The sequence below is a fragment of the Chinchilla lanigera genome, unplaced genomic scaffold (assembly GCF_000276665.1).
Source record: "Chinchilla lanigera isolate Chin_1 unplaced genomic scaffold, ChiLan1.0 scaffold00113, whole genome shotgun sequence".
NCBI lineage: Eukaryota > Metazoa > Chordata > Mammalia > Rodentia > Chinchillidae > Chinchilla > Chinchilla lanigera.
This window is the reverse complement of record NW_004955514.1, coordinates 1,330,191-1,357,477: the sequence shown is the minus strand read 5'-3', so window position 1 is coordinate 1,357,477 and position 27,287 is coordinate 1,330,191. Positions and strand designations below refer to the sequence as shown.

The 27,287-nt window shown below is 48.4% G+C and overlaps 3 protein-coding genes across 8 annotated transcripts in view; all 3 read left to right on the top strand.

Moving 5' to 3' along the window:
* The window catches only part of Mxd4 (MAX dimerization protein 4), a 9,491-nt gene extending 615 nt beyond the window's left edge, over nucleotides 1–8,876 (top strand). Inside the window, exons 3-6 of the mRNA XM_005408726.2 lie at nucleotides 2,418–2,447; nucleotides 6,977–7,091; nucleotides 7,931–8,093; nucleotides 8,416–8,876. Coding sequence (XP_005408783.2) covers nucleotides 2,418–2,447; nucleotides 6,977–7,091; nucleotides 7,931–8,093; nucleotides 8,416–8,573 — 466 coding nt within the window. The 3' untranslated portion in view covers nucleotides 8,574–8,876. The remainder of the gene's footprint in view (nucleotides 1–2,417; nucleotides 2,448–6,976; nucleotides 7,092–7,930; nucleotides 8,094–8,415) is intronic.
* Nucleotides 8,877–15,305: 6,429 nt separating this feature from the next.
* Poln (polymerase (DNA directed) nu) overlaps nucleotides 15,306–27,287 on the top strand; it is a 127,306-nt gene continuing 115,324 nt past the window's right edge. For 4 of the 6 annotated variants that reach the window (XM_013506826.1, XM_013506825.1, XM_013506827.1 and 1 more), the window contains exon 1: nucleotides 15,847–15,911. The gene's annotated coding sequence lies outside the window, so the exon portion shown is untranslated. Of the gene's footprint in view, nucleotides 15,374–15,842; nucleotides 15,912–27,287 lie in introns of those variants that run through there. The other 2 variants (XM_013506823.1, XM_013506824.1) reach the window with 2 other exon arrangements.
* Haus3 (HAUS augmin-like complex, subunit 3) lies at nucleotides 15,350–25,640 on the top strand. Its single transcript, XM_013506830.1, has 6 exons — nucleotides 15,350–15,373; nucleotides 15,843–15,911; nucleotides 16,280–17,439; nucleotides 18,609–19,048; nucleotides 20,405–20,633; nucleotides 25,309–25,640. Exons 3-6 carry the CDS (start codon nucleotides 16,531–16,533, stop codon nucleotides 25,540–25,542), a joined length of 1,812 nt encoding a protein of 603 aa, XP_013362284.1. The 5' UTR covers nucleotides 15,350–15,373; nucleotides 15,843–15,911; nucleotides 16,280–16,530; the 3' UTR covers nucleotides 25,543–25,640.

Below are 27,287 nucleotides of genomic sequence, written 5' to 3'. Positions count from 1 at the left end.
TCTTCCCGCGGCCGCGCCTCCGCCGCCGTAAACAGTGCCACGCGTACAGCGCCCGCGCCCGCCCTGGGGCGCCGCCGACCTCCCCGGGCAGTGGGCGCGTTGTCAGCGGCCACGGGTCGGAGTCCTGGGCCCGGGGACTCGGAGGCTTCGGGTGGCCCCGAGCTCCCTCCCTTGTTCCGGGCCCTGAGTGTCTGCTCGCACCCCACCCCGGGAGCCCAGACAAAGACCCCTCCCCGTGCCCACCGGCCTGCCAGCCCCGGACCGTGGAGCTCCATCCACAAGTACAGGGCCCGGGCCTTCGGTGGGGTGAGAGGAGGGGCAGGCTGCAGGTTCTCTGGGGCCAGCTACCCCTTTGGTGCCCTGGACGTTGAGGTTAGAGTTTGCAAGCCCCGAAGCTTGGGGTGCATGCTTAGCCCAGGTAGGGACCTGGCCCTCTGGGCTGGTTCTTCCGGAGGCTCCACTCTTCCAGCCTCTGCCAGGGCCACCGACTGCTGGGCTCTGTCTAGGGGCCCGCCTTGGCCCAGCCCTTCCCGTGGCCCCCGGCTGGAGCTGTGCTGGCTGGGGGCTTTGGGGCCCCTTGGCAGAGGGTGTGGCTCATTCCTGTGGCTGCCTGTTCTTGGGAAACAGAGAGGCTGGCACGGGGACCCAGCTCTGTGGCGTCCTAAGCCTGGCGAGGAATTGATTGAGGCTTCAGCTTCCTGAGCCTTAGCCCCTGATCCGCTGCTGGAGACGTTAGCAGAGGACGAGTGTTGGGGCTGCACTGCCCTGGGCCTCCGTGGTGAGCTGGCCAGGCCCCTGCTTCTGCTGTCCCTGGCTCCCAGGGTGTGGAGTGCCCATGCTCACCAGCAGAGTCACGATGAAGGCTCCTGAGCGCCACCTGCACACCCACCCCCAGGAGCTGATCCAAACCTCCAGCTCCTCCAGTGAAGGATTGTTTGTCTCCATTTTACAGAAATTGAGGCCTAGAAAGATCAGGTGACTTCCCTGGGGCTGCTCACCTGCCTCCTGGCTTTCCACCTTCTGCTGGAGCATGGAGTGAGGGGTGCAGAGAGGCTGTCTGGCTGGGGTGCACCTCCCCTGCAGCAGGCCCAGCTCCCTTGGTTGTCACTACCCTCCAAGCTGTTTCCAGCCAGCCCACACAAGGGCCTGGCCCCCTGACGTGGCAGAGCAGCCCCATACCTGGGAGACTTCTGTGTTCTGCCAAGGCCAGGGCTAGGGACAGGCACAGCCTCCGTATGAGGTGAGCAGGGAGTAGGAGCCATGAGGTGGGGTCTGGGCAACCCTCTATGTAGTGGCTCAGCAGAAGGAATCAGGTTCTCTGAGCAGAGCAGAGATTTCCTGCCTCCTTGGGCCCAAGTGGTGCCAGGAAAGCACTTGGTACAGCTGGCCAGGGCTGGTCCCCTCTCCCCAGGGACAAGGCCCTTGCAGGGGTCTCTGGACTCAGGAGGACCTCTCCTACTAGGATGGGGCCAGCCCAGCGCCATCCTTCTGGGGGTGGGTGGGCTTCTCTGTGCTGAAGGGCAGCCCTGCCAATCTGGTCCAGTCAGACAGGGCTGCAGAATGCTGAGCCCCACAGCAGGTAGTGCCACTCAGGTAGTTTGCCGTGGTACTTTTAGGTCACCTTCCCAGTTGAGGGGACCCCACAGGCTAGGTAAGGTGCCCAGCCCACCCAGGCTGCTGCACACGTGAGCAGAGGGCTCAGGTCACCTCAGTGCAAACCAAGACTGTCGATTCCTGGGCACTGCCCGCTGCCCCCTCTGTCTTTCCCTCACCTAGCTGACCACCTGGGGCCCTCTTCCCACCACACCTCCTGGCTCCCGGGTCTCCCTGTGCAGAAACCGCTGGTCACATGGGCTGGGTGAGGAGCTTTGGAACTTCTGCCAGGACCAGCCAGAGCCAGAGGGGACACTGCTGATGCTCCTCCTGGCCTGCTGGGGATTGTCCATCAGACCAAGCCACAGCCTGGCCACGTGGTCTGTAGGGTCTGCTGGCTTATGAGGGAGGCTGGGCTCTGTAGGACCTCAGCGTCCCTCCTGTGTCCCTTGTAGGCCTGCCTATCTGGACTTCCCTGTCTTGGGCATACCATCTACAGGGTGGGCTGCAAGCCGCAGTTGTGTGAGCTCGTGGTGTGGTTGTGGGGGACGAGAGTGTCCTGTGTCCTGAAGGCTGGCCTTGGGGACAGGTGTCTGGGCGGCTCCCTGGCAGCCAGAACCCCCCCCCCGCCTCTTGAGGTGGTCTGGGTGGTCCTGGGCCTCCTTTCTGCTCCATCTCTGCTCTTGTGTGCTCCTCCTCCTCATAGTTAGGGACAGCCTCGGCCCCCAACCTGTCTGGCCCTCAGCCCTTGATCACGGCTGTCATCCCCTGTGGTCTGGTGCTGGGCCTCTGAGTGAGCCTCATTTTTCTGTCTCTCTGAACAGGTCTTCACACAACGAACTAGAAAAGCACAGGTAAGTGACCCCTTAATCCCATGTGGCCCGGTGGGCAGAGGGGGGGCTGTGGCTGGCCTGCCTTGTCCTGGGAGGGCTGTGTGTGTCTTCTGTGTCTATGCCCAAGTGCTCTCAGGCTGTCTGGCAGGTGAAGGGGCCCAGGTTGTGCCCTTGGATCCTCAGCCTGGGCCAGGGAGTTGGAACAGGGTCCCTAATGCTAGTGGCAGTCATGGCCAGTGACCTGGAGGACATGGTGTGCTTTGGAGTGTCCGAACCCCTCTGGAGCAGCAGGACCCCCGGGCCTCTGCCCCCTGTCCTGTGCCTTCCAAGGAGGTGCGCTGGAGTATGGGGCCGAGCAGCGTTGGCCAGGAAGCCCCAGGGGTGGGAGCCTCCTCCAGGACAGAGGAAGCCCCGGGGGTGCTGGGCGATAGCTCTCTTCTGGCCTCTGCTCCTGCCTGCCATGGATGTGTTCTTTCCTGCCTTCATTGTGAGCAGGTCTGCACCCTAGTCTTGCTGGGAAGGTTTGGAGTTCAGCCACGTCCCCCCTCCCCTTCCCTCTTGTCTGCGCCCACTTCCGCTCCCCTGGGATGTGATTTGGGTCTCTGACTGAGGCAGGCAGCTGCAGGGACGGAACACGGTGTTCCCTGAGGGCTTGCACTTCCTGCACTGGTCCGGTGTGTTTGGGGGCTTCCTGCGAGGCCACCAGGCTGGAGGGTTGGTGCCGGCCAGGCCTAGGGTTGCTCCCAGGCCAGAGGAGACCAGCCTGGCCTTGAGCAGGACACAGGATCTAGGCAGGCATGGAGGTACTCTGGGAGAGCTTCCTGGAGGTGGAATCTGACAGGTGGGTGGTGCCTTCCAGGGAGGGTGGGGCCTGGTCTCTGACCCTGCCGGGGCAGCTGCCCCTTGACCTCCATGTGAGTCCCCACCATCTGAGTTTGAGCTTACACAGGGCTTTCCTGGGACCTCTTTGACATAGAGGAGGGGTGGTTGGGCGGCCAGAGGGTCTTTGGGTTCCCCCCAGCCCAGTGGCAGGTCTCTGTTCTTGGTTGGCTGAGATGCAGGTGTGAGGAGCCTGGACCTTGTGGCCGGGGCAGAGACGGAGGTCTTGGCTGCTGATGCTCCTGGCTGGCAGCTGTCGGGGCGGCTGGGACCTCCCTGAGGAAGAAAGGGTCAGATGATGCCTTCCCTGGAGGTGCAACCTCCTGGGCCTGGCTTGGGCCCTGGGGCTTCCCCTAGTGGTGCTCTGAGTGGCCGGTCCAGTTCCTCCTCCTCTCAGCACTGGTGTGGACGTACAGCTGCAGCAGGGCTGCCGAGGCCTGTGCTTGGCTGTTGCTTCTGTGCCGGCCCCAGGTTCTGCCGTAGGATACTGGGCAGAGAGTCCTGGCTGTCTTCCTGGCCCTCAGTGCTTCCTGGAGGGCCAGCACATGTCCCAGAGGCCAGGCCCACGTCCTCAGTTGGGTTCCTGCCCCCTTCCAAGCATCGGGCCCGTTGTCCCAAGTTGTGACCTTCCTGCCCTGTGTCCTCAGCTTTCCCCATAGGACTGCAGTTCTGTAGAACCCCTTGGAACGTAAGTTAGGGACAGCCAGAACATGCAGGTGAACAGACGGGAGGGCGAGGTGCTTTCTCCCACCTCCCACATCCTCTACATTTCTTTTCTCTGGGAAGCTGGACTTTGCCCTTCCTTGGGTGCTGGGGGACCTGGCGTGGAACTCTGGGCCTCCCGAGGAGCCAGCTTTGCAGTGAAAGCTGGGCAGGCCCTGTACAGGGCGATCAGGCTGAGGGATGCAGAGCACACGCTGCCCGCAAGCCATGCAGGGCTCCTTCAGGAGTTCAGGAGCTCCTTGAATGGGCATGGACAGCCGAGGGGTGATGGTTAAGGGCTGGGGTGCTGCGGTGGCTGTAGGGAGGAAGGTTTGGTGACAGTCCAGTGCTTCCTGGGCTGAGATAGGTGCCCCGAACCCCACCCCGCATCCCTCAAGCAGCAGTTGGCAGAGCCAGTTCCAGGCCCTTGCCCCAGGCAGTCTGTCACAGCCACTGCCCAGGGCGGGGTGCCAGGATGACCTGTGCAGCCTGCAGCCCTGGCTGTATGCTCTCCCAGGGCTGGGCCTACGTATGGAGCTTTAAACACTGCACAAGCTTGGTCAAGCGGCCTTGTTTGTCTCTCGAGAAATGACCCTTTCTCAAGTGTTGGACACATTGCCCCACTACACACTGCCCCAGAAATGGTGCCCCTGGGATGAGAAGGGGACTTCGTTAACCACTGCCCTGCACCTTGACCTTGTGGTACCACATGAGTGTCCCCTGCCCATGTCCAAGTCTCCTCTGTGGGCTTCCATCCTGGAGTCTGCTCTGGGGTTCTGGCCATGGCCCTCTGCAGGAAGCCTTGCTGAGTGTGGTCTTCATATACTGGGCGTGGTTTTGTAGGACCTGAGTCCTAGAAGTAGAAACCCTGGCTGATGGTCTAAGCTGATGTGACTTTCACAGCTGCGCCGGCAGCTCCTGTGCCACGCAGACTCTGAAGTCCCCACGTGCTGGCCAGGCAAGCACCGGCGGCCTTTTCAGCTTTTACAAAGGGGAAAATGAGTGTCTGCTTGTTTACGTTTTCATTTCCTTGATTGCTCCTGAGATGGAATCAGTTTTATGTTAGATTTGCCCTTTGTATGCTGCAGCTTGCTGGTTTGTATCCTTTGCTTGTTGTTACACAGAATTACTGCTTTTCCCTTTTGGTGTATGAGCTCAAGATATCATGGACACCAACCATTTGTCTTTTGAATATTTTTTTGCTATCATTTTGTCTGTTAGCTGTTTTTTTTTTTTTTTTTTTTCTTTTTGGTACAATTTTGTCCTCTGATTATAATAGTAATCTGTGGGTATTTTAAGCATAGAAAACTAGAAAATACAGAAAAGCATGAACTCAGGAGATAAACATTGCCAGCGCATGTCCCTGAGATGCAGGCTTCCCGTGCTTCATAGTGTTCTGTGGAGTCTCTCGTGTGCGTCTGCTGTTTGGGTCACCTGTCACATATGTGGTTCTGTATCCTGGTTTTTTTCACTTAACATTATGATGTGGAAATGTAATATACCAAAATGGCAGAGCAGTTGTGTATGGGTGATGGAATGTGAGGATGCTTTTATTCTTTGTATTTTCTAATATTTCCATAAAGGTTGTGCCAAAATTGCTGTTTGCTATGTTATGATGGGGCCAAGGGAGGAGGTCCCTGGCAGCATCCCTGTTTGCAAACTTGGTCCTGGTGGTGGACAGTGGAGATCCGTCTTGGGAGGGTCCCTCTCCCTGAGCAGAGAGCTCTGTTCCCCTGCCCAGCTCAGTATCCTGCTCCTTCAGTTCCTGGGCACTGGGGCCTTTTTTCCGTGGAGAGGAGGAGGCTGAGGTTCTGGGCATTCTGGGTAGTCTTGCAGCGGTGGCCTGGGGTCTAGGCCCCACCTAGCCAAGCGCAGCCTCAGTTCCTGTGCCCTGGAAGTTCTTCCTAAGGTCTCCTTCGAGTTAATCCAAAACCTCTGGCTTCCCAGGTACAATGGCCTGGGACACCGGGCCAGAAGGTGCTTGGCTGTGGAGGGTGCTATGCGGATGTGTTAGCAGAAGGTGACCCAGAATCACAGGTCTTTCTCCTGCCTCTCTCTGCACCCAGTGGCTCCTCCTCCCCTGGACCTTGGGCTTCTCTGTCCAGGAGGTGGCTGTCCCTGCCCACTGTCCTCCAGGGTCCCTTCAGGACCGAAGGAAGTTGTGGGTTTGCAGGGGCTCCGCAGCAAGGGAGCAGATCTGGAAAGGGGAGAGGAATGCGTGTGGATGCTGACCGTGCAGGACTGTGGGGCAAGGGATTTTTAAAAGCCTGAAAACATATTCTTACCCCTGACTTGGCAGGCCTGCTCCTAAGGATTCATTCTAAGCGAGTATGCAGGGTTTGGAAGCAGGGCTGCGGGGGAGGGGTCTGTTGTAGGGTGTCATGCATGCCCTGAAGTGGGTGCCAGGTGGGTAGATGTATGCGGACATGGCAGAGATCCCAGGCCATCTTGGAGCATCAGGGGGAAGACCAGGGCCAACTGCTGCTGCTCCCCAGCCAGGGAAGGCAGTGTTTCTCGAGGGATCATGACTCATGAACCAGCACCCTGAGTATACAGCTCCAATTTTGGGGAAAATGAATCCATCCTTATGGAGATGGGGACAGAATCTGACTGCAACAGATTCCAAAGGGACTGGCTGGTCCCTGACCCTCCCTGCCTCAACAAACTCAGGTTTCTGTGAGGACGGCAGCAACCAAGGCACACTGTATGTGGCGAGGTGGGAGGTGTGCATGTTTCCAAGTCTCCAGGTCCCCACGCCCAGGTTGAGTGTCACTAGGATGTGGAGTCTTGTGGATGCCACGTCCAGAGAGCTGCAGGCACCCCACTGCTCCACTGGCAGCTGCTGGCCAGGCCAGGAGGGGATCCAGTCCCTGTGGTGGGGTGGGGTCTGTGAGAGTCTGGGTCAGTGGCTCCTGCTGCCACACTTGGTTTGCCATGTGTTCTGATGGTTCCATCTCTGACTCTTTCAGACGAGCCAAGCTCAGACTCTACTTGGAGCAGCTGAAGCAGCTGGTACCTTTGGGCCCGGACAGCACGCGCCATACCACGCTGAGCCTTCTAAAGCGCGCCAAGATGCACATCAAGGTGAGCAGGCCCGGCCTGCCCCGTCCTGTCTCCGTCCTGTGTGCCCCAGGGACCCCTGACCCAGAGGCTCTGGAAATGGTAGGGAACTGCCTAGCAGGGCTTGAGGTGTCTTGTGGGGGCAGCCACAGGAGCTGCAGGGGTTGGGAGGTCACCTGGCGAGGTGATTGGAGGGAACAGTGTATTGGGGGCTGGGCTTGGGGAGGCAACTTGGGGTACAGGTGACTCTCGTGGCCCTGGGTCAGCAGCAGTTGTAAGATGGAGTGGTCAGGGGGGGAGGTCTCCCTCTGTGTCTTTGCAGAGAGGTGGGATGGATGCAGTACCTCGCAGGGTGTAAGGAAGGTGGAGTTGCTCTGGGGGTCAAGGGAGACATTCTCTGGGACACCCCCATGGTCTTTGGACTCTCCTCCTGACTCAGGGATCTAGGACATCAGGGCCAGCCATGGCAGCCATGGCAGCCATGGCAGACTTCTGTTCCCATTAAGGGCCTTCTCTGTGTCCCAGGCGTGGGCACCGAGGCAGGCATGGAGGACCCAGGAGGGCAAGGTGCTGCAGGTACATGCATGGCGAGGGCCCAGGCCGAGGTGGACCCAGGCCTGCTGTGGCAGTGCAGCTCCCTTCTAGGATGGTTCTGGACAAAGGCTAGGCGGCCCTGTCCCAGAGTCAGGCCCACACATGACTCAGCCAGGCGGTGGGGAGGGTGCTCCGTGGCTGTGCCCTGGCTGGGCCATGTCGAGGTGCAGATCCTGCCCTATCTGGCCTGTGTCCCTGCACCTGTGGAGGAGGCTGCCCTGTCCTGACCGTGGGCTCACTGTCACCTCCTGTCCCATCCCTGTCCTCAGAAACTGGAGGAGCAGGACCGCAGGGCACTGAGTATCAAGGAGCAGCTGCAGCGGGAGCATCACTTCCTGAAGCGGCGTCTGGAGCAGTTGTCGGTGCAGAGCGTGGAGCGCGTGCGCACGGACAGCACTGGCTCCGCCGTCTCCACGGATGACTCGGAGCAAGGTGGGGCACCGGGGCACCCTGTGGGAGAGGAAGTGCCAGGGTGGCTCTGGGGGTACTACCCACCAGGATCAGCTTTATCCTTCACCAAGGCATGCAGGGCAGAGCACAAGGCCAGGGATGCTTGAGCACCACAGGTTGCTGGGCCCTGGGCAGTGCCCTTGGAGGCTGCTGGTTCTTACTGAGAGCTGTCCCAGCCTCTGCCACTTCAGGGCTGGGCAGGACTCCTCCATTCCCCTCAGAGCACAGACTCTGTGAAAGGTCTGATGTGGAGGCCGCCCCCTCTGCTGTGCGGTGCCTGATCCTCTCCTCTCTGTTTCCTCAGAGGTGGACATAGAGGGCATGGAGTTTGGCCCGGGTGAGCTGGACAGTGTTGGCAGCAGCAGTGACGCCGATGACCACTACAGCCTGCAGAGCAGCAGCTGCAGCGATGAGGGCTATGGGCGCCCTTGCAGGCGGCCTGGCCGCCCCAGCCTCTTGTAGGCCCTGCTCCCTGTGTTCCCTGGCCTGCCTGCCCGCCCAGCCAGCCGTGGCAGCCCTCCAGTCCTCCCTCAGCTGACGCCAGCCTCTCTGCGGGCCCACTGCTCTGCCATGTTGGAAGCTCCAGCTGCCGCCCGCCTGGGCTGCCAGCCTGTGCCCTCCTGCCCCATGTTCAGGGCCCCCTGCAGGGAGGCAGGGCCTGGCACCCACCACCTGGAGCCCAGCGTAGCTGCCCACGTCTGTCCTCCGATTCTTAATCATTCCAGAAGTATTAAATGTCATTGCTGCAAACCTCGGCAGATGCCATGTAAGGGGCCTCATGACCACCTCGGGGAGCCCAGCCCCAGTGCCGGATCCCAGGAGGAAGGAGTAGACGGAGGAAGGAAGGAAGGTGCTCCTGGCAGTCGTCCTCACAGCTCCTGAGGCGTGGATAGAGTGGAAGGCTCGGCACCGGGCTGGACTTGGGTGAGCACGCTGGGGCATGCGGGCTGAGAGGCCGGGCCGCCCTGTGCCAAGCTGGGCAGCTTCCTCTCTGTTAGGACCGGCAGACAGGCGCACGCACCCAGACTTGCACCAACATATTCTTGCACACGCAGACATGTGGGCCCTCAGAGGGCAGATGTCCCGAGAGGCTGGCCTTTGGGGGTCACTGAGGCCAGTGCTGGCCCAGCTCACTTGCACTGGCCCCCGTGGCTCTGTGCAGTCTGCACAGGTATTGGGCTTCTCTTCCTTGCAAGGCCTGGGAGGATCTGGGCCAGCAGCTGAACCACTGGGTCCTCAGCTTTCTCATCTCCCTTTCTTCTTTTTTTTCCCATTTCTTTTTAAGTTTTTGCAGTACTGGGGATTGAATCAGGACTGAGCTACATCCCCAGGCCTTTTTTTTTTTATTTTTTATTTTGAGACAGGGTCTCACTAAGTCGCTAAGTTGCCCAGGCTGGGCTTGAACTTGGCAATCTTCCTGCCTCAGCCTCCCAGAGTGCTGGGATCACGGGTGTGCACTACCACGCCCGGCTTCACCTCCCTTTCTTAAAAAAAGAAGAAAAAAAAAAAAGCCACACTGCCCAGCAAGGCCAGCTCCCTTTGAGGGACCTCACCAGTTCTGCCTGTGGCAGCCTCAGCTGGCAGAGGCTTTTCCCAAAAAAACAAAACAGAGAAACATTTTTTAAAAAGAGAAAAAAGCTCTAAAGACTCGCCAAGAGACGCGAGTGTATGCGCCTCTATTTCCTGTATGAGACTTTTGTACTCTATTTTCCTAGCTGTCGTGTGTCCTTATTTGCTGAGGGGTGGGAGCGACCCAGCGTCTCAGGGACCTGTCCTCTGTCACGTTGTCATAGTGTGCCTTGTGTCCCCTGTCTCGCCTTGCCCACTGCCACCAGCATGTCCCTCAAGGTTCACGGGATATCCAGGCTTGCCTGGCAGGGGCCCTCTGTGCCCTCCCCTCAGGGCGGCCATCCCAGCAGCAGTGGCTTCCTCTGGGGGGGGGCGGGGGCTGCCACCCAGCTCCCAGTGTGACCCCACCCCCACCCCACCCCCCGCCGCAGTAGGTGGGCGTGGCCTGTGTAGCAGGGGACAGCAGGCCTGCTTGCCAATCCGTAACCTGATTTGAACCCTGCTCCAGGTCGGGGCAAGGGCTCTAGGAGTCTGACTTTGGCAGCTGATGAGCACAGAGTTCTCTCTGGTCATGGGGCCTTTCAGTCCTGAAGTCCTTGTCCCCACAGGCAGGGACCACACAGCAATACTTGGGTGGTGGCCCTAGGGCTGGTGCACAGCAGCGCCTGCCACCCCTCTGGTGCATTTGTAACCAATTTCCAAGTGGCAGGGAGAATTCTGTTTATCTCCAGTCATTGTCATGGACCCCTTGGGCCATGGCCTCTGAAGGCAGAAAGGGGGCCCTGGAAACAGCTCTGGTATGGAACTTGCCCAGTAGGGAGCGGGGGTCTGGGGACAGCAGGAGAAGAGCTGGCGGGTGGTGGGGGTTCCTTCTGCATCTCAGCCTGGCTGGGATCAAGACCCAGGAAGGGGCTCTGCCTGCCGTGTGCCAGGAACCCATGTCAAAGGGCCTGGAACTCCAGGCCCACTGAGATGCCGGAGTTCTCAAACCCTCACTCCTGTCTGTCCCCTCCCCTCAGCTCTGCCCGCGCTCCACCCCTCCCCCCATGGCTCCAGCCCCATATGGGGGACCAGAGTGGCCCCTTGGCCACCCTCCACCTGTGCCTGTTCAGGCTGTGGCTCCCATGTGGACTGGAGAGTAGGCCTCTTCAGCCACCCAAGGGTGCTCTCCACCGCCCCTACTAGCAGGGGTGGAAGGGTGGTCCACAGTGCGGCTGGTGCTAAGCTCTGCATCCACAGCTTCCTCCCTACTCCTTTTTCTGCACAAGGAGGCCACAGCTGGTGGCCATCACGGTGATGTAGAAGAAATCAGGACCAGAGAAGCCACGGCCCACTTTCTTCACCTGTGTCCCCCTGCCATGTGGTACTCAGGGCTGGGGCTGGAGTTCCCACCTTATGGGGGACGGCTCCTTGGTGACAGGCTCTACTACCCAGCTGGCTAGGAGATGGTGAGGTGCTTGTGGCCACATTCCTGGACAGAGGGAGCCCCATGCCAAACTGCAGTCCAAGGGCCTCCTGCTCCTGTCTGCCCCACCATCCCTGCCTCTCTCAGGGTCGGCTGACCAGACCCCCACCGCCTGCCCACAGGTCCTGACCAGGCCAGCAGGCTGCACGGGTCTCTGTCCAGGGCACCAGGGCAGGTTCTATGCTGGTCGGGTGCAGAGGGAGCCTGGTGCTGGGTGGTAGGTGTGGTAGAGACCTGAGCTGAGAGTGAACGGCTCCCACCACTGACTCCGGGTGGGGCTGTGCTGTCATTCTGTCATTGTAATATAAATACAGATTTTTATACCTCACCTCTGGCTTCCAGTTCTTTCCATTGCTCGCTTTGCTCCCTTCCCCTCGCCCTTGGGTGCTGGCTGTTGCTGCCCCGTGAGCCCTGTCCTCTGGGGTTGGCAGGGAGCACAGGGACCCTGGCTCCTGTCAATCCCTCATGGGAGCATTTGCGAGGTTGTGAGACCACGTGCAGGGGGAGGACCGGCCAGAGTGACCCTGAATGCCCCCGCTGACTCCTGAGGGCCCAGGCACTGAGAGGGGTGCCGCTGGATCCCTGCCTCACAGAGACAGCAGGAAGTACATGCAGCCTTGAAGGCTGGAGAGCTGTGGAGCTGGTTGGCCAGTCGGGGACTTGCTGAGAGCATCAGGTCATCACCCTGGGACATGGTAGAGCCCACTGCGGATGGTCCCAGGGAACCCATTTGCAGCATTGGGTGTGGGCATGGGAGAGGAGCTATGGGAGCCCCGCCCTCCTGGGCAGCAGTGACTTGTTTCTGAACCATGTGAGCCCCCTGGGCCTCCAGGCAGTTAGTAGGGCCACTCCTAGCTAAGAAAGGGACCCCCACCTGGAGACAACAGGACCTCAAGACTGGGGAATCTGGTATTGTGTGAATGAATTCCCATATATGTTTTAGAGGGCCAGCGATACAGCTCAGTGGTGCGGTGCCTGCCTGGCAAACTCAAGTCGTTAGTTTGAATCCTGATACCAACCCCCCCTCCTGCAAATTGTTTTAGAATCTTCACCACCACCACTTCCCACTGGAGCACCCCAGTGTGAGACCCCTGCCTGTACCCCAACCCTAGCCGCTGTCTTCTTGGCAGACAGTGTAACCCAAACCAGTCTTGCTGCTCCCCTCCCTACAGCATTCTGGGTCCCTGTCACCCCCAGGATTGGATCCAGGTGTCTATACTCCTGCCCACCCTGCCTCCTGGATCTCCTGGCTCTGCCCTGCCCTGGGGAGTGAGCCCCAAGTCCTCTGTGTTCCTGCCTATCTCATTTTGGCTGGGATTCTGACCACACGTGTCAGGAGCTGGTCTAATCCAGACTGCTCCCTGGCAGGGCCTTTTCACACAGCTCCTTCCTCATTTCCTGTCTCTTGGGCAGGGGGGACACTTGCACTGGGGGTGCGCCCAACACTGCAGGGATCTGAGAGCATGAACAAGGGTTGTGCCCCTCTTCCCACTGCCTTCACTGCTCAGGCTCTTTCTGAGACCCCTGACCCTGTTCCTCCAGGGCCGGTGGCCCTGCTCCTCCCAGCTCCAAGGGCTACCACGAGGATGACCTCTTTCCTGGTAGTGCCAACCCAAACCTGCTTCTGAGCTTCGAGACTGAGTTTGCACCTTTGTCACATGAGTACCAACATGATGGAAAACAAACTTGTTCTTCCTCCATCTTTCTCCAAGCTGGTGGTCAAAGCAAGTCTGATCCCTGAGGAGAAAGACAAAGAACCCAAGGCCCCGGGGCTCGGCTGGCCCATGGGGCTCCCCCTGCCATTCCACAGCCTGTTCCCTGGTGCCAGCTGTCCTTTCCACTTCTGTCAATTTTGTTACCGCACAGTCAAGCTACTACAGGTCTGAGAAGGTCACTTTCCTGCTTCAAAACATCCTCTGCTCCCATGGCTTGGAGAAAACAGTCCTACGACATGTCCACTGAAAACATCTGAAAACAATCCTTAATGTCACACCATTACTTGCAAAGTTTAAAAATAGCTGGAAGACACTGTTCAAAACCTCAAATACTATTTAATATTGATAGCAAAACACGCATCCTCACAGCCCTGTCTGGAGAGTCCATTATACACCTTGGGGCTTGCTCAGCAGGGATAAACCCCTGGGCTCCATTTATTTTGTGACATTACCAAAACCCCAACTGATTTTGATTAGAAGAAAACAAACTTGTCTTGGAAAGAAGCATAAACATGTTTGCCTTCTTAAATTCCAAATACAACCTCAAGTTCGGTTCCTGGTACCGGAGAAAAATCCAAAAAAAACCAAAACAAAACAAAAAAAAAAAACAAATACAACCTCAAGAACACTTTCCAGGTCTGCAGAGTGGACCCTATTGTCTGTTATTTATACTGGGAGAGCCGATATCACTGTAATTTTCACTTTCTGTTTTTTATGGTTTTCTATGGCCTCACAAGCACCTTTCAAACAACTATGTTCAGCAACTCAAAATGGGAATTTGTAGCTGAGGAAATCACCCAGGAATCATTAAGAAAAGTAGATTTCCAGAAGGGCTGCGAGATTGCACCCTCCGGCTCCAAGATCTCTTTCTATCAAGTAGCCCCTTGTCTTTTTGGCGTCTTTAATTCCATCTCCGAGTTCCTCCTCACAGTCTATAAATATCAAGTTCCTCCCATTTTAAAACAAAACAAAACAAACCAAAAATCTTCCCTTCGGTCCTGGTCCTGCATTCCCGCCCCCTCATCTTGTGTCACTTGGCGCTCCCTCTCTCTCTCTCTCTCTCTCTCTCTGTCTGTCTGTCTTTGCCTCCTCAGCAAAATTTACTGAAGGCACCGCCTGCTTGTACAGCCTCCACTTCCTCTGGCCAAAACCACTCAGCTCCGGCTCCCTGCTGCCCCCAACCTCCAGCCAAAGCTACCAGAGTCCTCCTGGTCCAGCCCCCTGGATTCCATTAACTTCCCCTCTGTAGGTTTTTTTTTTTTTTTTTTTTCCTGACTATTTTTAGGCTTTGTTAACTTTTAAAAGAGAATAAAAAAGTAAAACAAGAATTATTAGGAAGTATCTCTCACTTGAACGCCATTCCCAGTATCTGACCAAGAACACTTATTTTTTCTCTATATATACATTAAGAAAAACAATGGAGAAAGACTTCTCCTAGTCACATTGGACTGGACCATTATCTGACAAGCCACCTTAGGGTCATTTATCACCGGGGGAGGGGAACACCACTTAGTAATGACCAAAGCCTACAGCTTGCAAATTTAGGTTTCACTCACAAAAGGTTGGTGAGTTGCAAATGATTTTTGTCTGGTACAGATGCAAAAGGGTTCTTTTTGCAAATGATTTTTGTCTGGTACAGATGCAAAAGGGTTCTGTTCCATACAAATAAATTCTTTCCAATAAAAAACAATAAACCCAGGACTCTGGTTTCACGGGACTGGGGGAACAACCAGATCTGCGCCAAACTTAGCATTCTTCTCAGCATTTTCTTTCACTGCCTATGTCATTTCGGCCCTCCTCCGCCTGTCCTGAGTTAAAGGCATCCCGGACACATAACACTCCTTGCTCTTGTGGGTTATACTTTAACGTTTTGGAAATGTGCAGGGGAGGAGTCAGCTTTTGCTCAGCGGGCAGGTGAAGGCTTGGGGGTTAAGTGCCTTGCAAAGCAGCGTCCGTCCTAAGCCTCCGGCGGAGCTCGCTGACCCCGCAGACGTGCCAGGCAGTGCCCCGGCTGGCGCGCGTCCCGGTCGCTGGCACCGAGCCGGGTCACGCGTCAGAGCGGGGCAGGCTAGGTCCGCGGGCCTGTCGGGCCTGTCTTTCGTTTCCCAGAAGTGTCGCGAGAGGATCGAGATCCTGGTGGAAGAGAGAGGGGGAGGCGGGAGTCGCAACCGAGGAGGGCGTCGCAACAGAGGAACTCAGTGTCCCCTGAACGCCTGACGCCGGACTCGTACCGGGAGGGGCGGGACGAGGGCGGGGTCTTCGGCAAAGGAACCAATCAGATCTCTCCGTCGGGCGAGGGGGTGGGGGTGGAGGATCGCCAGGCCGCGGGCGGGGCAGCAACAGTGTAGCTCTGGTTCCGCCCAACCCGGGTCCCCGATAATACGCCTGCGCAAACATCGACTTCACCGCCCCGGCCCTCTGCGCATGCGTACTTGCCGGCGCTCCCGTGAGGCAGTGCGAGGTGTGCGGTGCTTTGGCGCCATCTGTGAGGGCTTTGGCGGTGCATCCCTGAGGTGAGGGGCGTCGCCTAGGTGCGGGCCTGTCGGGCTGTGGTCTGTGCGAGCCGCTTCTCTTTCAGGAGTTGGAGCAGCGATCTACGGTGCCAAGAGCCTGGCCCGCGCGGCGGGTTCGGCCGCGAGCCGAGACCCGGTCTCTGAAGGCGCGAGGAGCGGCTGGGGATCTGACAGCCTCTCCTTTGCCTGCGGTTTGTCAGTCTGCACCGTTTCGGGTTTGGGGGGTTTGGTATGTATTTTCTCAACAAGCATAGGTATCATGATGGACTGCACACCCAAAACACCCCAGAACAAAAAACAACCCAGAGATTTCAGCCGCTAGGGTGCCGGCGCGTCGCGACCTCACGGCGTTCCCCTGCGGCCCCGACGCCCGCCTCACGCCGCCTCGCTCGGCGTCGGTGTCCGCGCGGCTGCGGGAAGTGACGAGGCCTGAGCGCCGCGCCGCTGACGCCTGGCTCTCACTCCCCAGGCCCGCTTCCTCCGCGCTGCGTCGGGATCGTTTCCTGGGAGCTTGGCGGATGCTCATTGGGCCGTCGGGGTAAATATCGATCCTTCTCATTAAACCACTGTGTTTATTTCTGTTTTTTTAACCTAGGATGGGCAGGGAAAAGTGGCTGCTTAGCTACTTGGTGGCTTGGGTTTGGATTCATTTGCTTTGAATGAAATACAAATGTAGTGTATTTGAAACGATTTCACTTTTAGGAAAAACAAGGTTTTGTTACTGGATTTTCATTTCTGTTGAGGTTTTCTGAGAAATACCCTCGTTACTTATGTTTTCCTTTGTCTTCATCAACCATTGCACTGGCTCACAAATACGGCTGTCAAATATCAAATGACGTTTATCTGTATCTTTCTCTTAACACATTCACTTATTTGTGGTCTAATACTTGTTTTCTTCCCCTCTAGGAGGAGTCCTTATAGATTCTAAAAATATTTTTCCAGTCTACGGACTTTTGTTTGGGAGGGGTTCTGGGAATCGTACTCAGGACCTTGTGCTTGCCAGGCAGGCGCTTGTGCCGCTTAGCTATATCCCCGGCCCCTCTCTGTGGACTTACCTAAAAGTTAGTTTTGTTCCTGTTCGGATTTATTTGATAAAAATCACCACATACCCATATCAGATACAAAACAAAGCAAAAAACAACTAGGGTAGTTAAAGCATGAGTTGTGGAAATGAGTTTGTAGAAACATTAAAAAAAATTGGTTATCCCAAAGCTGATATTCTTAATGGAGAAGATTTTGACTGGCTGTTTGAGACTGCTGAAGATGAAGCATTTTTGAAATGGTTTTGTGGGAATGTGAGTGAACAGAATGTATTATCAGAAAAAGAACTGGAAGCTTTTAGCATTCTTCAGAAATCAGGCAAACCTATCCTAGAAGGGTCAGCATTGGATGAAGTTCTTAAAACCTGTAAAACTTCTCATTTGAAGACACCTAGACTGGATGATAAAGAGCTGGAGAAATTAGAGGATGAGGTTCAAATGCTGCAGAAATTAAAGAACCTAAAAATTCAGCGACGTAATAAATGCCAACTGATGACTTCAGTATCTAGCCACAAATCTCTGAGGTTAAATGCTGAACATGAAGAAGCCACAAAAAAACAGAAGCAGAGTCAAGGAATTCTGAATGCTATGAATGCCAAACTCAGTAATGAACTTCAGGCTCTTACTGACAGAGTTACTAAATTGATGATGTTCTTCAGACATTCTGATTTAAGTCAAGAGGCAAATCCCGTGGTGTTTTTATCTCAGTTTTCCTTGGAAAGATTCCTAAGCCAAGAAGAACAAAGCACAGCAGCTTTAACCTTGTATACCAAAAAGCAGTTCTTTCAGGGTGTACATGAAGTAGTTGAAAGTTCAAATGAAGAAAATTTTCAACTTTTAGATATTCAAACATCATCTATATGTCATAATCAAGAAATCCTTGAAGAGAGACAACTAGAGATGGCTAGACTGCAACTAGCATACATCTGTGCTCAACATCAGTTAATTCATTTGAAAGCAAGTAATCTGAGCATGAAATCGAGTGTAAAATGGGCAGAGGAAAATCTTCATAGCCTAACCAGCAAGGTAAATAGAAGAAATGATACTGGATTCATATCATAATTATTGTTAGGAATATATGATTGAATATTGCTATTAAAGTACTTTAGAAAGAAAAGGTGAATAAAGAATTACAATTTTTAAAAAGTTTTCTCTTTAGTGCGTATTTGTGATACATATATTTCAGCATTTTTTACAAATAGGTCCTCATACTAATGCAAGGCAGAAATGGTAATAATTCTGTTACCTATTTCTATGTATCTACATAATTCACATCTGTTTTAAACAAAAATGCTTTACTTTGTGTTCTGAATTTGAAATTTCTGTTAACTCAGAAATTAACTGAACAGACTGAACAGGAATTTCCTTTTTGAGAAGTATGGTAAAAAGACAAGTTGTTTTATTATCAGCATTTTGTCTTGTTTGCTGTGATCAGAGAATGGTGCTAATGTAGTCAAAGGTCCAGGTTCTGTAGACTGAATCCTTGCTGCCTTGTTGAGCATGTCTAGATGGGTTGTAGATGTGGGAAGCTTGTTTTCTTGGTAATGTAAACCACTAGATAGTTGAGTAAAAATGTAACTTTTCTGATCTGAGTATCAATATCACTTTAGTTACTACAGCTGTCACAGGCTTGGAACAGTAAAGAAGTCCTGTATTTGTGTGCTCAAGTGAAGAGCATGACTAGCAGAGTACCTACTGAGATAATGTGGGGGAAAACTCACATAGTGTTTATTTACACTTAGTGAATATTGAGCTGTTAATGCTTTTGATTCAGTTAAGCATGACAAGATCTCTTATTTTGGTAGCAACACATGTAGTAGCATTAAAATTTAGTGTTTTATACTGACTTTTCTGTTATGCCATACTTTTTACTTTCTGTTTGTTTGTTTCTTTGTTTGAGACAGGTTCTCACCTTGTAGTTCATGCTGGACTTGAACTCACTATGTAGCTCAGGCTGGCCTAGAACTTGCAGTGATCCTCCTGCCTCAGCCTCTTGAGTGCTGGGATTACAGGAGTGCATTACTATGCCTGGCTTTATTTTTTACTTTTTGAACTATAATTTTGGCTTTTATTTATATGAAGTTAGTTTTTATTCATTTGAGCATTTTAGTTGGTCACCTAAAATAGGAAGTGAAAATAATTTAAAAACTAAGTTTAAGTCTACATTTTAAAGTGTAATTGTTTTTTTTGTGTAGGCTGTTGGTAAAGAAAATTTGGAAGCCAAAATTTCTAGCTTGAACAGTGAGATTCTGAAACTTGAAGAACAAATCACTCACATAAAAGACAAAAGTTTGCCTGCTGTGGTAAAAGAGAATGCGCAGTTATTGAATATGCCAGTTGTAAAGGGAGATTTTGACCTGCAGATTGCTAAACAAGATTATTATACAGCAAGACAAGAGTTAGTTTTAAATCAGTTAATAAAGCAAAAGGCATCATTTGAACTTGTACAATTGTCATATGAAATTGAATTGAGGACTCATTGGGACACATATCATCAATTTGAAAATTTGGTTCAAGAACTTAGTCAAAATAACATGATGCTTTCCCAGCGATTGGAAATGTTAAAAGACCCATCAGTGTCGCAGCAGATAAATCCAAGGAATACCATTGATACTAAGGATTATTCTACTCAAAGGTACGTATATTTTGTTGCTTCCTTAGTAATTTTGTTCTTTTCTGTTGTGGGGAGAGTTTGAACTAAAATCTAGAAGTTTAAAAGATTTTAATCCAGTTTTGTCCTTTTTATTCTTTTCTGCTTTTCTTCAAGACTCCCCTTTTTAACTTTTGCTCCCATTTCATTCATGTGAGATCTGAACATAGCTAATTTAGAGCTAAAGTGGATGAGTAGAGGAATGAATAGATACAGAATTTTACCCCCCTTTAGGCACCATTATTTAGATACATTATTTTAGATTTGGGGCAGGAAGTTTGTTTACAGCTTAGTATAGTATTGGTGGGCAGGCGATTGACTACACTTAGAAAAGGTAATAGAAGGCATCATTTATGTCTGGTCAGGTGGATTATTGAGGATAAGTGCCTCATCTAATCTTGTTTTCTTACTAATGAAATGAGGAACTTGGATGACTGCTTAATTGTACAGTTTCAGGGAGTGCCATCGTGATCATGATCTATGTGAATGATGCCACCTGGAATTGTGTAGTTACCCCAAATGACCTTAATTGCAGTCTTAGACTTGAACCTGTTTTATAAGGTCTTTTATAACTTGTTTAAAAGTGTATATGTGTGTGCATATTTTAATATAAGAAAAGCAGGTAGTTTCAGATATGTGTAGAAGGTATTAGCCCAGATTTTTTCATTTGCCCTATTGGATGATGGTTTTTTTCTGCTGTTAATGATTGAAGGGCTAAAGTGGTCTCATACCTCATGAGTATTTTAATTTACCAACCAAATACTGACAAGATTAGAGTAGGGAAAGTTTGTGGTAGCCATTTATATGGTTCTTTATTGTTTACTTTTTTACATTATTTACATCTTTAGGTTTTCTCTTTTCTCTTTTCTTATTTGTCTTTTTCCAAAACCCTGTAAAATAGGTAGGTACTAAGACACAAAAATTAAGTCTCAGAGATTGATTTGCCTGCCCTCTCACATAATAGAGAACTCAGTCCTAGGTCTTTGTTTTAAGTTGTTGGTATTGTTTTGTAGATGTGTTCTGTGAAAGAAGTGTTTTCTTAGAAAGTATCTTTAAAGCATGCTTTTAAAAGTAGGTTAATGACAGTTAAAATTGAGAAAAATTTTTTATCTAAAACTTGAAGATAGAGAAACTGGGAATTCATATGCAATGGAATATTGCTATACTTAAGTAGTCTTATCGTTGAAATGTTTAGTTGCTTGATTTTAGAAGCACACAAATTAATAGTTTTTGGTTGTTATTTAGCTGTCTGCATAAATATTCCAGTGTAGCGAATTATAATTTTGAAAACTGTACTAACTTGACAAAGTTCTCCCTATAATTTTTACTTTTATATTTTAGGCTTTATCAACTTTTAGAGGGAGAGAATAAGAGAAAAGAATTGTTTATCACTTATGGAAACCTAGAGGAAGTGGCTGAGAAATTGAAACAGGATGTTTCTTTAGTACAAGATCAATTGACAGTATCTGCTCAAGAACATTTTTTATTTCTGTCCAAACTAAATAGTGATGTGGATATGCTTTGTGATGCTTTGTATCAAGGAGGAAATCAGCTTTTGCTTAGAGATCAGGTAGGTATTTGCTATAGTAATTAAAATACTTTAAAAAATAATGTTCATTGTAAAAGATGTTAAATAAAATATTCACATGAAAGTGTTATCCCATCTTATTGCCCTAAAAGAAATTTTCATCTCTTTTTAAGTATAAATGTATTTTTCAAATACTTTTGATTGTCAAACACAAAAGTTTAAAATTTATAAATTTTTCAGGCACCACAAAAGGATATATAATATTGATTTTTTTTCAGTACTTAGGATTAAACCCAGAGCCTCAGGCGTGGTAGACAGGTGCTCTATCACTAAGCTATATCCTCAGCCTTTTTAATTTTGAGACAGGGTCTGAGTTGCTCTGGCTAGCCTCAAATTTGTGGTCCTCCTGTCTCAGCACCCCCAACAGTGGGATTCAGAAAAGCATACTTTTAGAAAATATTGGATCTTAAAAATTTTTGCTTGAGATTTTCAGATAGGGGTGAAATGCAAATATGCCAACATCCAAAGAACTCTGAAGGCTGAAACACTTTTGTTTGGTCCCAGGTTTCAGATAAAGAATATTTATACTGTGAAAGTGAATATGTGGGTATTTTACAGTCCAGCAATTTTACTCATGTGGATATGTGTGTGTGTATGCTTACACATCTGTGTGCACACCACATGCATTTGCAAATATGCAACTATGAGACACAACTAGACCATTTACAGCAGTCTGATTTGTAATAGCAAAAACTGGAAACAATCTAAATGTCTGCCAGTAGAACAGATAATTGTGGAATTTCATCTAGTTGAATCTTAGTTATATAAAAGAGAAAACTGAATGAAGAGCTTTATATGTATGTACATGGATAAATCTGAAAAACAATGTTAAGAAACAAAAACAGCCTGAGCGTGGTGGCACACTCCTGTAATTCTAGCACTCTGGAGGCTGAGGCAAGAGGATTGCTGTAAGTTCAAGGCCAGCCTGGGCTACGTAGTAAGGTCAAGGCCAGCCTGAACTACATAGGGAGATTATGTCTCAAAAAACAAACAAAACAAGTAACAATGACAACAACCAAAAAACCTCTTAAAGTTTCTGTGTTTGGGTTTCCGTAAGAGGGATACTCAGCCTGTATATTGTATTGTTTTCTAAGCAGTTGTACCATATTGTACCAGCGGTGACTTAACACATTCATGGTGGGGTGATAATTCATATCTCTTGCTGCTGGGGAGGTCTGCACCACTGGTGGTACATGCATGACTGCCCCATTGGGTGGTACAGGCTGCTGGATGGGACAGTCATGCGTGTACCACCAGTAGTAAAAGCTGGTGGGAATGTGTTAACAGATGCTATTTATTTGTATCATTTTCATCACATAGTATTGATCTATAAATTTCTGCCTATCTTGTATGTGTAAAATGATGTCCATTGGTATTGTCCCTATTACTAGGGAGGTTAAGCCTCTCTTTTACTTGTTTACTGGCCATTCACCTTATTCTGAGAATCATTTGTAAATTTTCTTTGCCTATTTTTTTGTGTGTATGTGGGAGTTCTTTGTACATTTCAGTGCTAATTCTTTGTTAATTATATGTGTGAAATATATTTGGTTGTCTTTTCATATTTTTTACTGTTTCATTTTTCTTCTAAAGGATTTTAAATTTTATGTTGTTTATCCTTCTTTTATTTTTTACCCTTTTTAAAAAACAAAAATGTGTGTACCAGCAGTGTCTTTTTTTATTTCTTGCTAAGGTTGACCTTTAGCATCATTATAGTCTCTTTTTCTTTTTTCTTTTTTTTTTCTTTTTTGTCTTTTTGGGACAGGGTCTTGCTGTACAGTTCAGGCTGGCCTCAAGCTCACTTTGTAGCCTGGGCTGGTCTTGAACTTGCAGTGATCCTCCTGCCTCACTCAGCCTCTCAAGTGCTGGGATTACAGGCATGTGCCACCAGGCCTGGCTCTCTGACTATGACTACTTTTTAAAAATTTTATCTTGTTACTCTGTTAATGGAAGAACTGTGTGAAAATCTGCTATTATGGTGGGTTTGACATTTAGTCTGTATAGTTGTATCAGTTTTGAGTCTCTTGTAAGTTACATCCAAGTTTAACATTCTGGTGAAGAATTATCCTGGTAGATTTAAATTGTGATGAATCAAAGCATTTTAGCATTACATAATGACCTCTTTATCCCTATAATGCTTTCTGTCTTGTTATTCTTTGGCTTGATACTAATGTTTCTGTGTCATCTTTCTTTTGGTTAGTAATTCCAAGGCACACAGTTTTCATTTATTTTATTCTTTGTTCCTACTTGCATTATGAAATATAAATTTTTACTCTCTAGTTTTCTTAATTTTTCTTTTTGTACCTGGAGTTGAACTCAGGACGTCCCACTTGCCAGGCAGGCGCTGTATCCCCGGCCTGGCGTTTTTTAAATTTTTATAATACTCTGTTGATTTAATTAGTGTGCCGTAGTTTCTGTAACCATTCTACCACTTTGGATATGTTGGTAGTCTTCATCTTTTTCTTTGTTTGATCTTCATCAACATCAACTATATCTTTGGGTGTTTTAGCATTTTTTTGTTGAATACTTTGATACGGATTAATTCTTGGAAGTAGGATCATTGATACACACACACACACACACACACACACACAAACACACACACCCCTTGATACTGCCAAATTCCTTTCTGATTAATGGCACTTATTCATAATCTCACCAATACCGTCTACTAGGCACTGTTGATGATGTGCTACATCATCATCTCATGAATTGCTAAGAGGAAAAAACTTTCAGTGAAACTGACATGATGCTTATTGGTAATTTTTGTTGTTTAAACTGTACTTATTACACAGGATCTTTTAGGTATAGGTAGGCATAGATTTTTATCATACCACTCTTATTTCCTAGGGTCTCATTATTTAGTGCAGGCTAGCCTGAACTTCTATAGCCCAGGCTGGCATTGAACTCATGGCAGTTGTCCTGAGTGCTGGGGTTGCAGTTGTGCACCACTATGCCCATATCATACCACTCCTGAACATATTTAAAATGAAAAAATAAGCCCATTAAAATGTTTATAAAGCTTCACATTCAGTTTAGAATTCATCTCACTTTTTAATTCACTATTGATTGTATTTTTTCAAACTATACCTCAAGAATGTTGATGAGAAAGTATTTCTTAAAAATGCCTACCACAAATAATCATGATTCTCTCAGTTATAAGATGCAGATGTGTTAAAAAGTGAAAAAATGCACCTTAGAATTCCTCAATATGGTAATTTTACTATACTCTTATCATGACTTATTAATATTTTCCTCTGCCTAACTATGGTATAAAAATGTATCAGTTTTTTTAGTTGCAGTTTCATTATTAATGAACTGGAACTTTTTTTTATATACCTGTAGGAGTATTTTAGGAATTGTAAGATCTTTAGTATTTAATTGAAATTAAAGATGAGAGTTTTGTTTCTCAGTATATTCAAGTTTATGAAGTTTTTCTCAAAGGAGAACACTAAATGTAGTAATAATACCAAAATTACACACTTTTAAAAATGTAATTTAAGAAGTATTGTTCTATTGAACTGGCATTTATGACAGATTTTAAGCAATCATCTTGGAACTTGTACATTAGGATCAGCAGGGAACCTGTGGAAATGTGGATCCCTGGCCCAGTTGCAGAGCTTAATCTGGAGTGAGTTACAGGAACTTGTGTATTCAGAAGAGCTCTTCAGGTACTTATAGAGTTGTGGGCCATGCTGAGAAGCAGTGGAATGTTGAGGTAGCTAGAACTACAGATTTTCTGAGACTGTGTTTTGGCGCTGGCTAAAATTTGTAAGAAAAGAATGGAAAGCTGTGGGAACTTGTTAAATTTCTAGCACCTTAAGTGCTAGAAAGTGAGGAAACTGCATTTACTAAGTGGAAAGGATCCAGCAAGTTTTGAGCAGAATTTTATATCAGGATGGTTTTTGTTGAGTGTTATATGTAATTCTGTCCTCTAAGACACCATAGGGAAAAGGGTAAAATGGAGATTTTTATTGAGTTAATTTTTTATTTGTCTTTATTTCAAGATTTCTTCTGTATTTGTGTTTAGAATTAAGCTAACACAAAGTTTAATTAATTAAGCAGAATATCAACTCCATAAGAAAAATTTTGTTCCTTGCATCTGTAGTCTATGAAATACATGGTTGGCACGTGGTAGGCATTCAGTAATATTTTGTGGGTGGGCTACCAGGAATTGAACTTAGCGCTTTGTGCTCACTAGGCAGGCATCACGTCACTAAGCTATATCCCTACCCCCCCTTTTTTGTCTTTTTGAGGCAGGGTGTCACTAGCTGTTCAGGATGGCTTTGAACTCACTTTGTAGTCCAGGGTTGCCTTGAACTTGAGGCAATCTTCCTGTCTCTGCCTCCCAAATGCTGGGATTACAGGTGTGCGCCACTACGCCTGGCTGTATTCAGTAATATTTATTGAGTACATGAATACATAGAACAGTTCACATTTGCTTTGAATTATTTAATATACACCTCAGAAGTTGTTGCAGTTAATTTTACATGTAATCCCTAAGCCTGTTACTGAGTTTTAATTGTTATTTATTGCTAAAATTGTGGGAGTTATTAAGTCATTTATTCTTTCCTTCTAAATTATATTTTAAATTTAATAATTTAAATTGGTATTAGGAATAAAGATCTTGATTAAAAGCATTTTTATTTTTCCCTTTTAGGACATAACAGAACAGTTTCATCGAGTTGAATCGCAGCTGAATAAATTAAATCTTCTCCTTACTGATATTCTTGCTGATGTGAAGACAAAAAGAAAAACTCTGGCAACTAATAAATTGCATCAGATAGAAAGAGAATTATATGTACATTTTTTTAAAAATGGAGACTATCTGAAAGATATTGTGGAAAACCTAGAAAACCAATCAAAAATTAAGGCTGATGGTCTTAAAGATTGAAAATAACTAAAAACTGAATCTGTATTACACATTTTATATTTTAATGTTTTATGTATTAGGAGAATGTTTCTAATAAACTACTATGTTTTAAAATTTGAGGTCAGTGGAACATTTCATTTAATAGATTTACAAATACTGTATTACAAAGGTTAAATATTCCTAATCTGAAAATCCAATGCTCCAAAACCTGAAACTTTTTAAGTGCTGGTGTGACATAAGTGGAAAACTCCACACCTGACCTCATGATGGGTCACAATCACTAGGCAAGTGCACTAAAAATCTTTTATAAAACTATCTTCTGGTTGTGTGTATAAGATTATGTGAAACAAATGAATTTTGTATTTAGACCTGGGTCCCATCCCACAAAGAGGTCTTTATGTATATGTAACTATTCCAAACCTGAAATCCAAGGCATTTTTGGTTCCAAGCATTTCAGTATTAGTTCATCTTTTTTTTCCTCACATAACATTGGTTCAAAGCACCAGTACTTTTTATAATTCGATTATTTGCTTGGTGGTACCTAGTCCTGATATATTTCTGCTTACAGAGAAAAAGCATTATTATGTGATGCAAATTACTTTTTAATACAGTTCAATTTCTCTTTTACTTTTTTTTAATGTTTTTTTTTTTTTTTTTGCAGTACCAGGGATCAAACTCACGACCTTGCGCTTGCCAGGCAGGCGCTTATGCCACTGAGCTATATCCCCAGCCCCTTAATCTATTAATTATTTTGAAATTTTGTAGAACTTTGAGTTGTCATTCTTAGATCTATAGGCATTAATACAATAGTAACCCCTTATTCTAGTTTTGTTTTGTGAAAATTTACTTACTTGATGTCATCTGTGATTAGAGGGTAGTAAATGGGACATTCCAGAAACTAAGTTTGAAGTTATTCTGTATAATGTGATGGAGTCTCAGACCTTATCCATGACCTGAATAATTCCTGTTCTGAAATGCTGTGTGGATTAGTCACTTAGTAGCCCTGTCAATTGTCAGATGTATAGAGTTCAATACTGTCTGCAGCTCCAGGCTTGCATGGGGTTTGGAATGTCCTCTGTCCCAGAGAGGGCACTGCTATATATGTGAAATAGCCAAGGACCCTCATTTTTGACTGAAGTGAAATTTTGCTACTTAAACTGTATTTTCCCGTAGTTCTCTTGTGTAGACTTTGAGAATGGATATTCCTACTGTATTTTCCCATAGTTCTCTCCTGTGGACTTTGAGAATGGATATTCCTACTTGTACCACAGAGTGCCAGGATTCTGTTGATCTTTTTCATTTCTTTCTGGGTTTTAAGAATATAGGTTTCAGAGCCAGGCATGGTGGCACATGCCTGTAATCCCAGCACTTGGGAGGCTGAGGCAGGAGGGGTTGTGAGTTCGAGGCCAGCCCAGGCTATAAAGTGAGTTCAAGACCAGCCTGAATGGCGTAGCCAGACCCTGTCTCAAAAAGACCAAAAAAAAAAAAAAAAACCAACAAAGAAAACCAGTTTCTGCAAGACAGATCTCGAGAATGCTTTGACTTATAAACAGCCTTCAAATGAAACTTGAAATTTAAGTTTTAAAATTACTACAAGTTAGTCAAAAGATTTATGTGCATTTCTAATAAATGTCTTTAAGAGTGAAAATACTTAAAATATAGGCTATTACCTAGTATTTCTTTTTTATATATTTAGGTTGGTTTGTTTGTGACAGGGTCTTGTTATGTAGTTCTGGCTGGACTTGAACTCACTGTGGTGCCCAGGC

Coding starts and splice junctions, on each gene's coding strand:
- Haus3 (XM_013506830.1), top strand. CDS start 16,531: ATGAGTTGTGGAAATGAGTTTGTAGAAACATTAAAAAAAATTGGTTAT. Junction 17,440..18,608: donor TTCATAGCCTAACCAGCAAG/GTAAATAGAAGA, acceptor TTTTTTGTGTAG/GCTGTTGGTAAAGAAAATTT. Junction 19,049..20,404: donor AAGGATTATTCTACTCAAAG/GTACGTATATTT, acceptor TTTATATTTTAG/GCTTTATCAACTTTTAGAGG.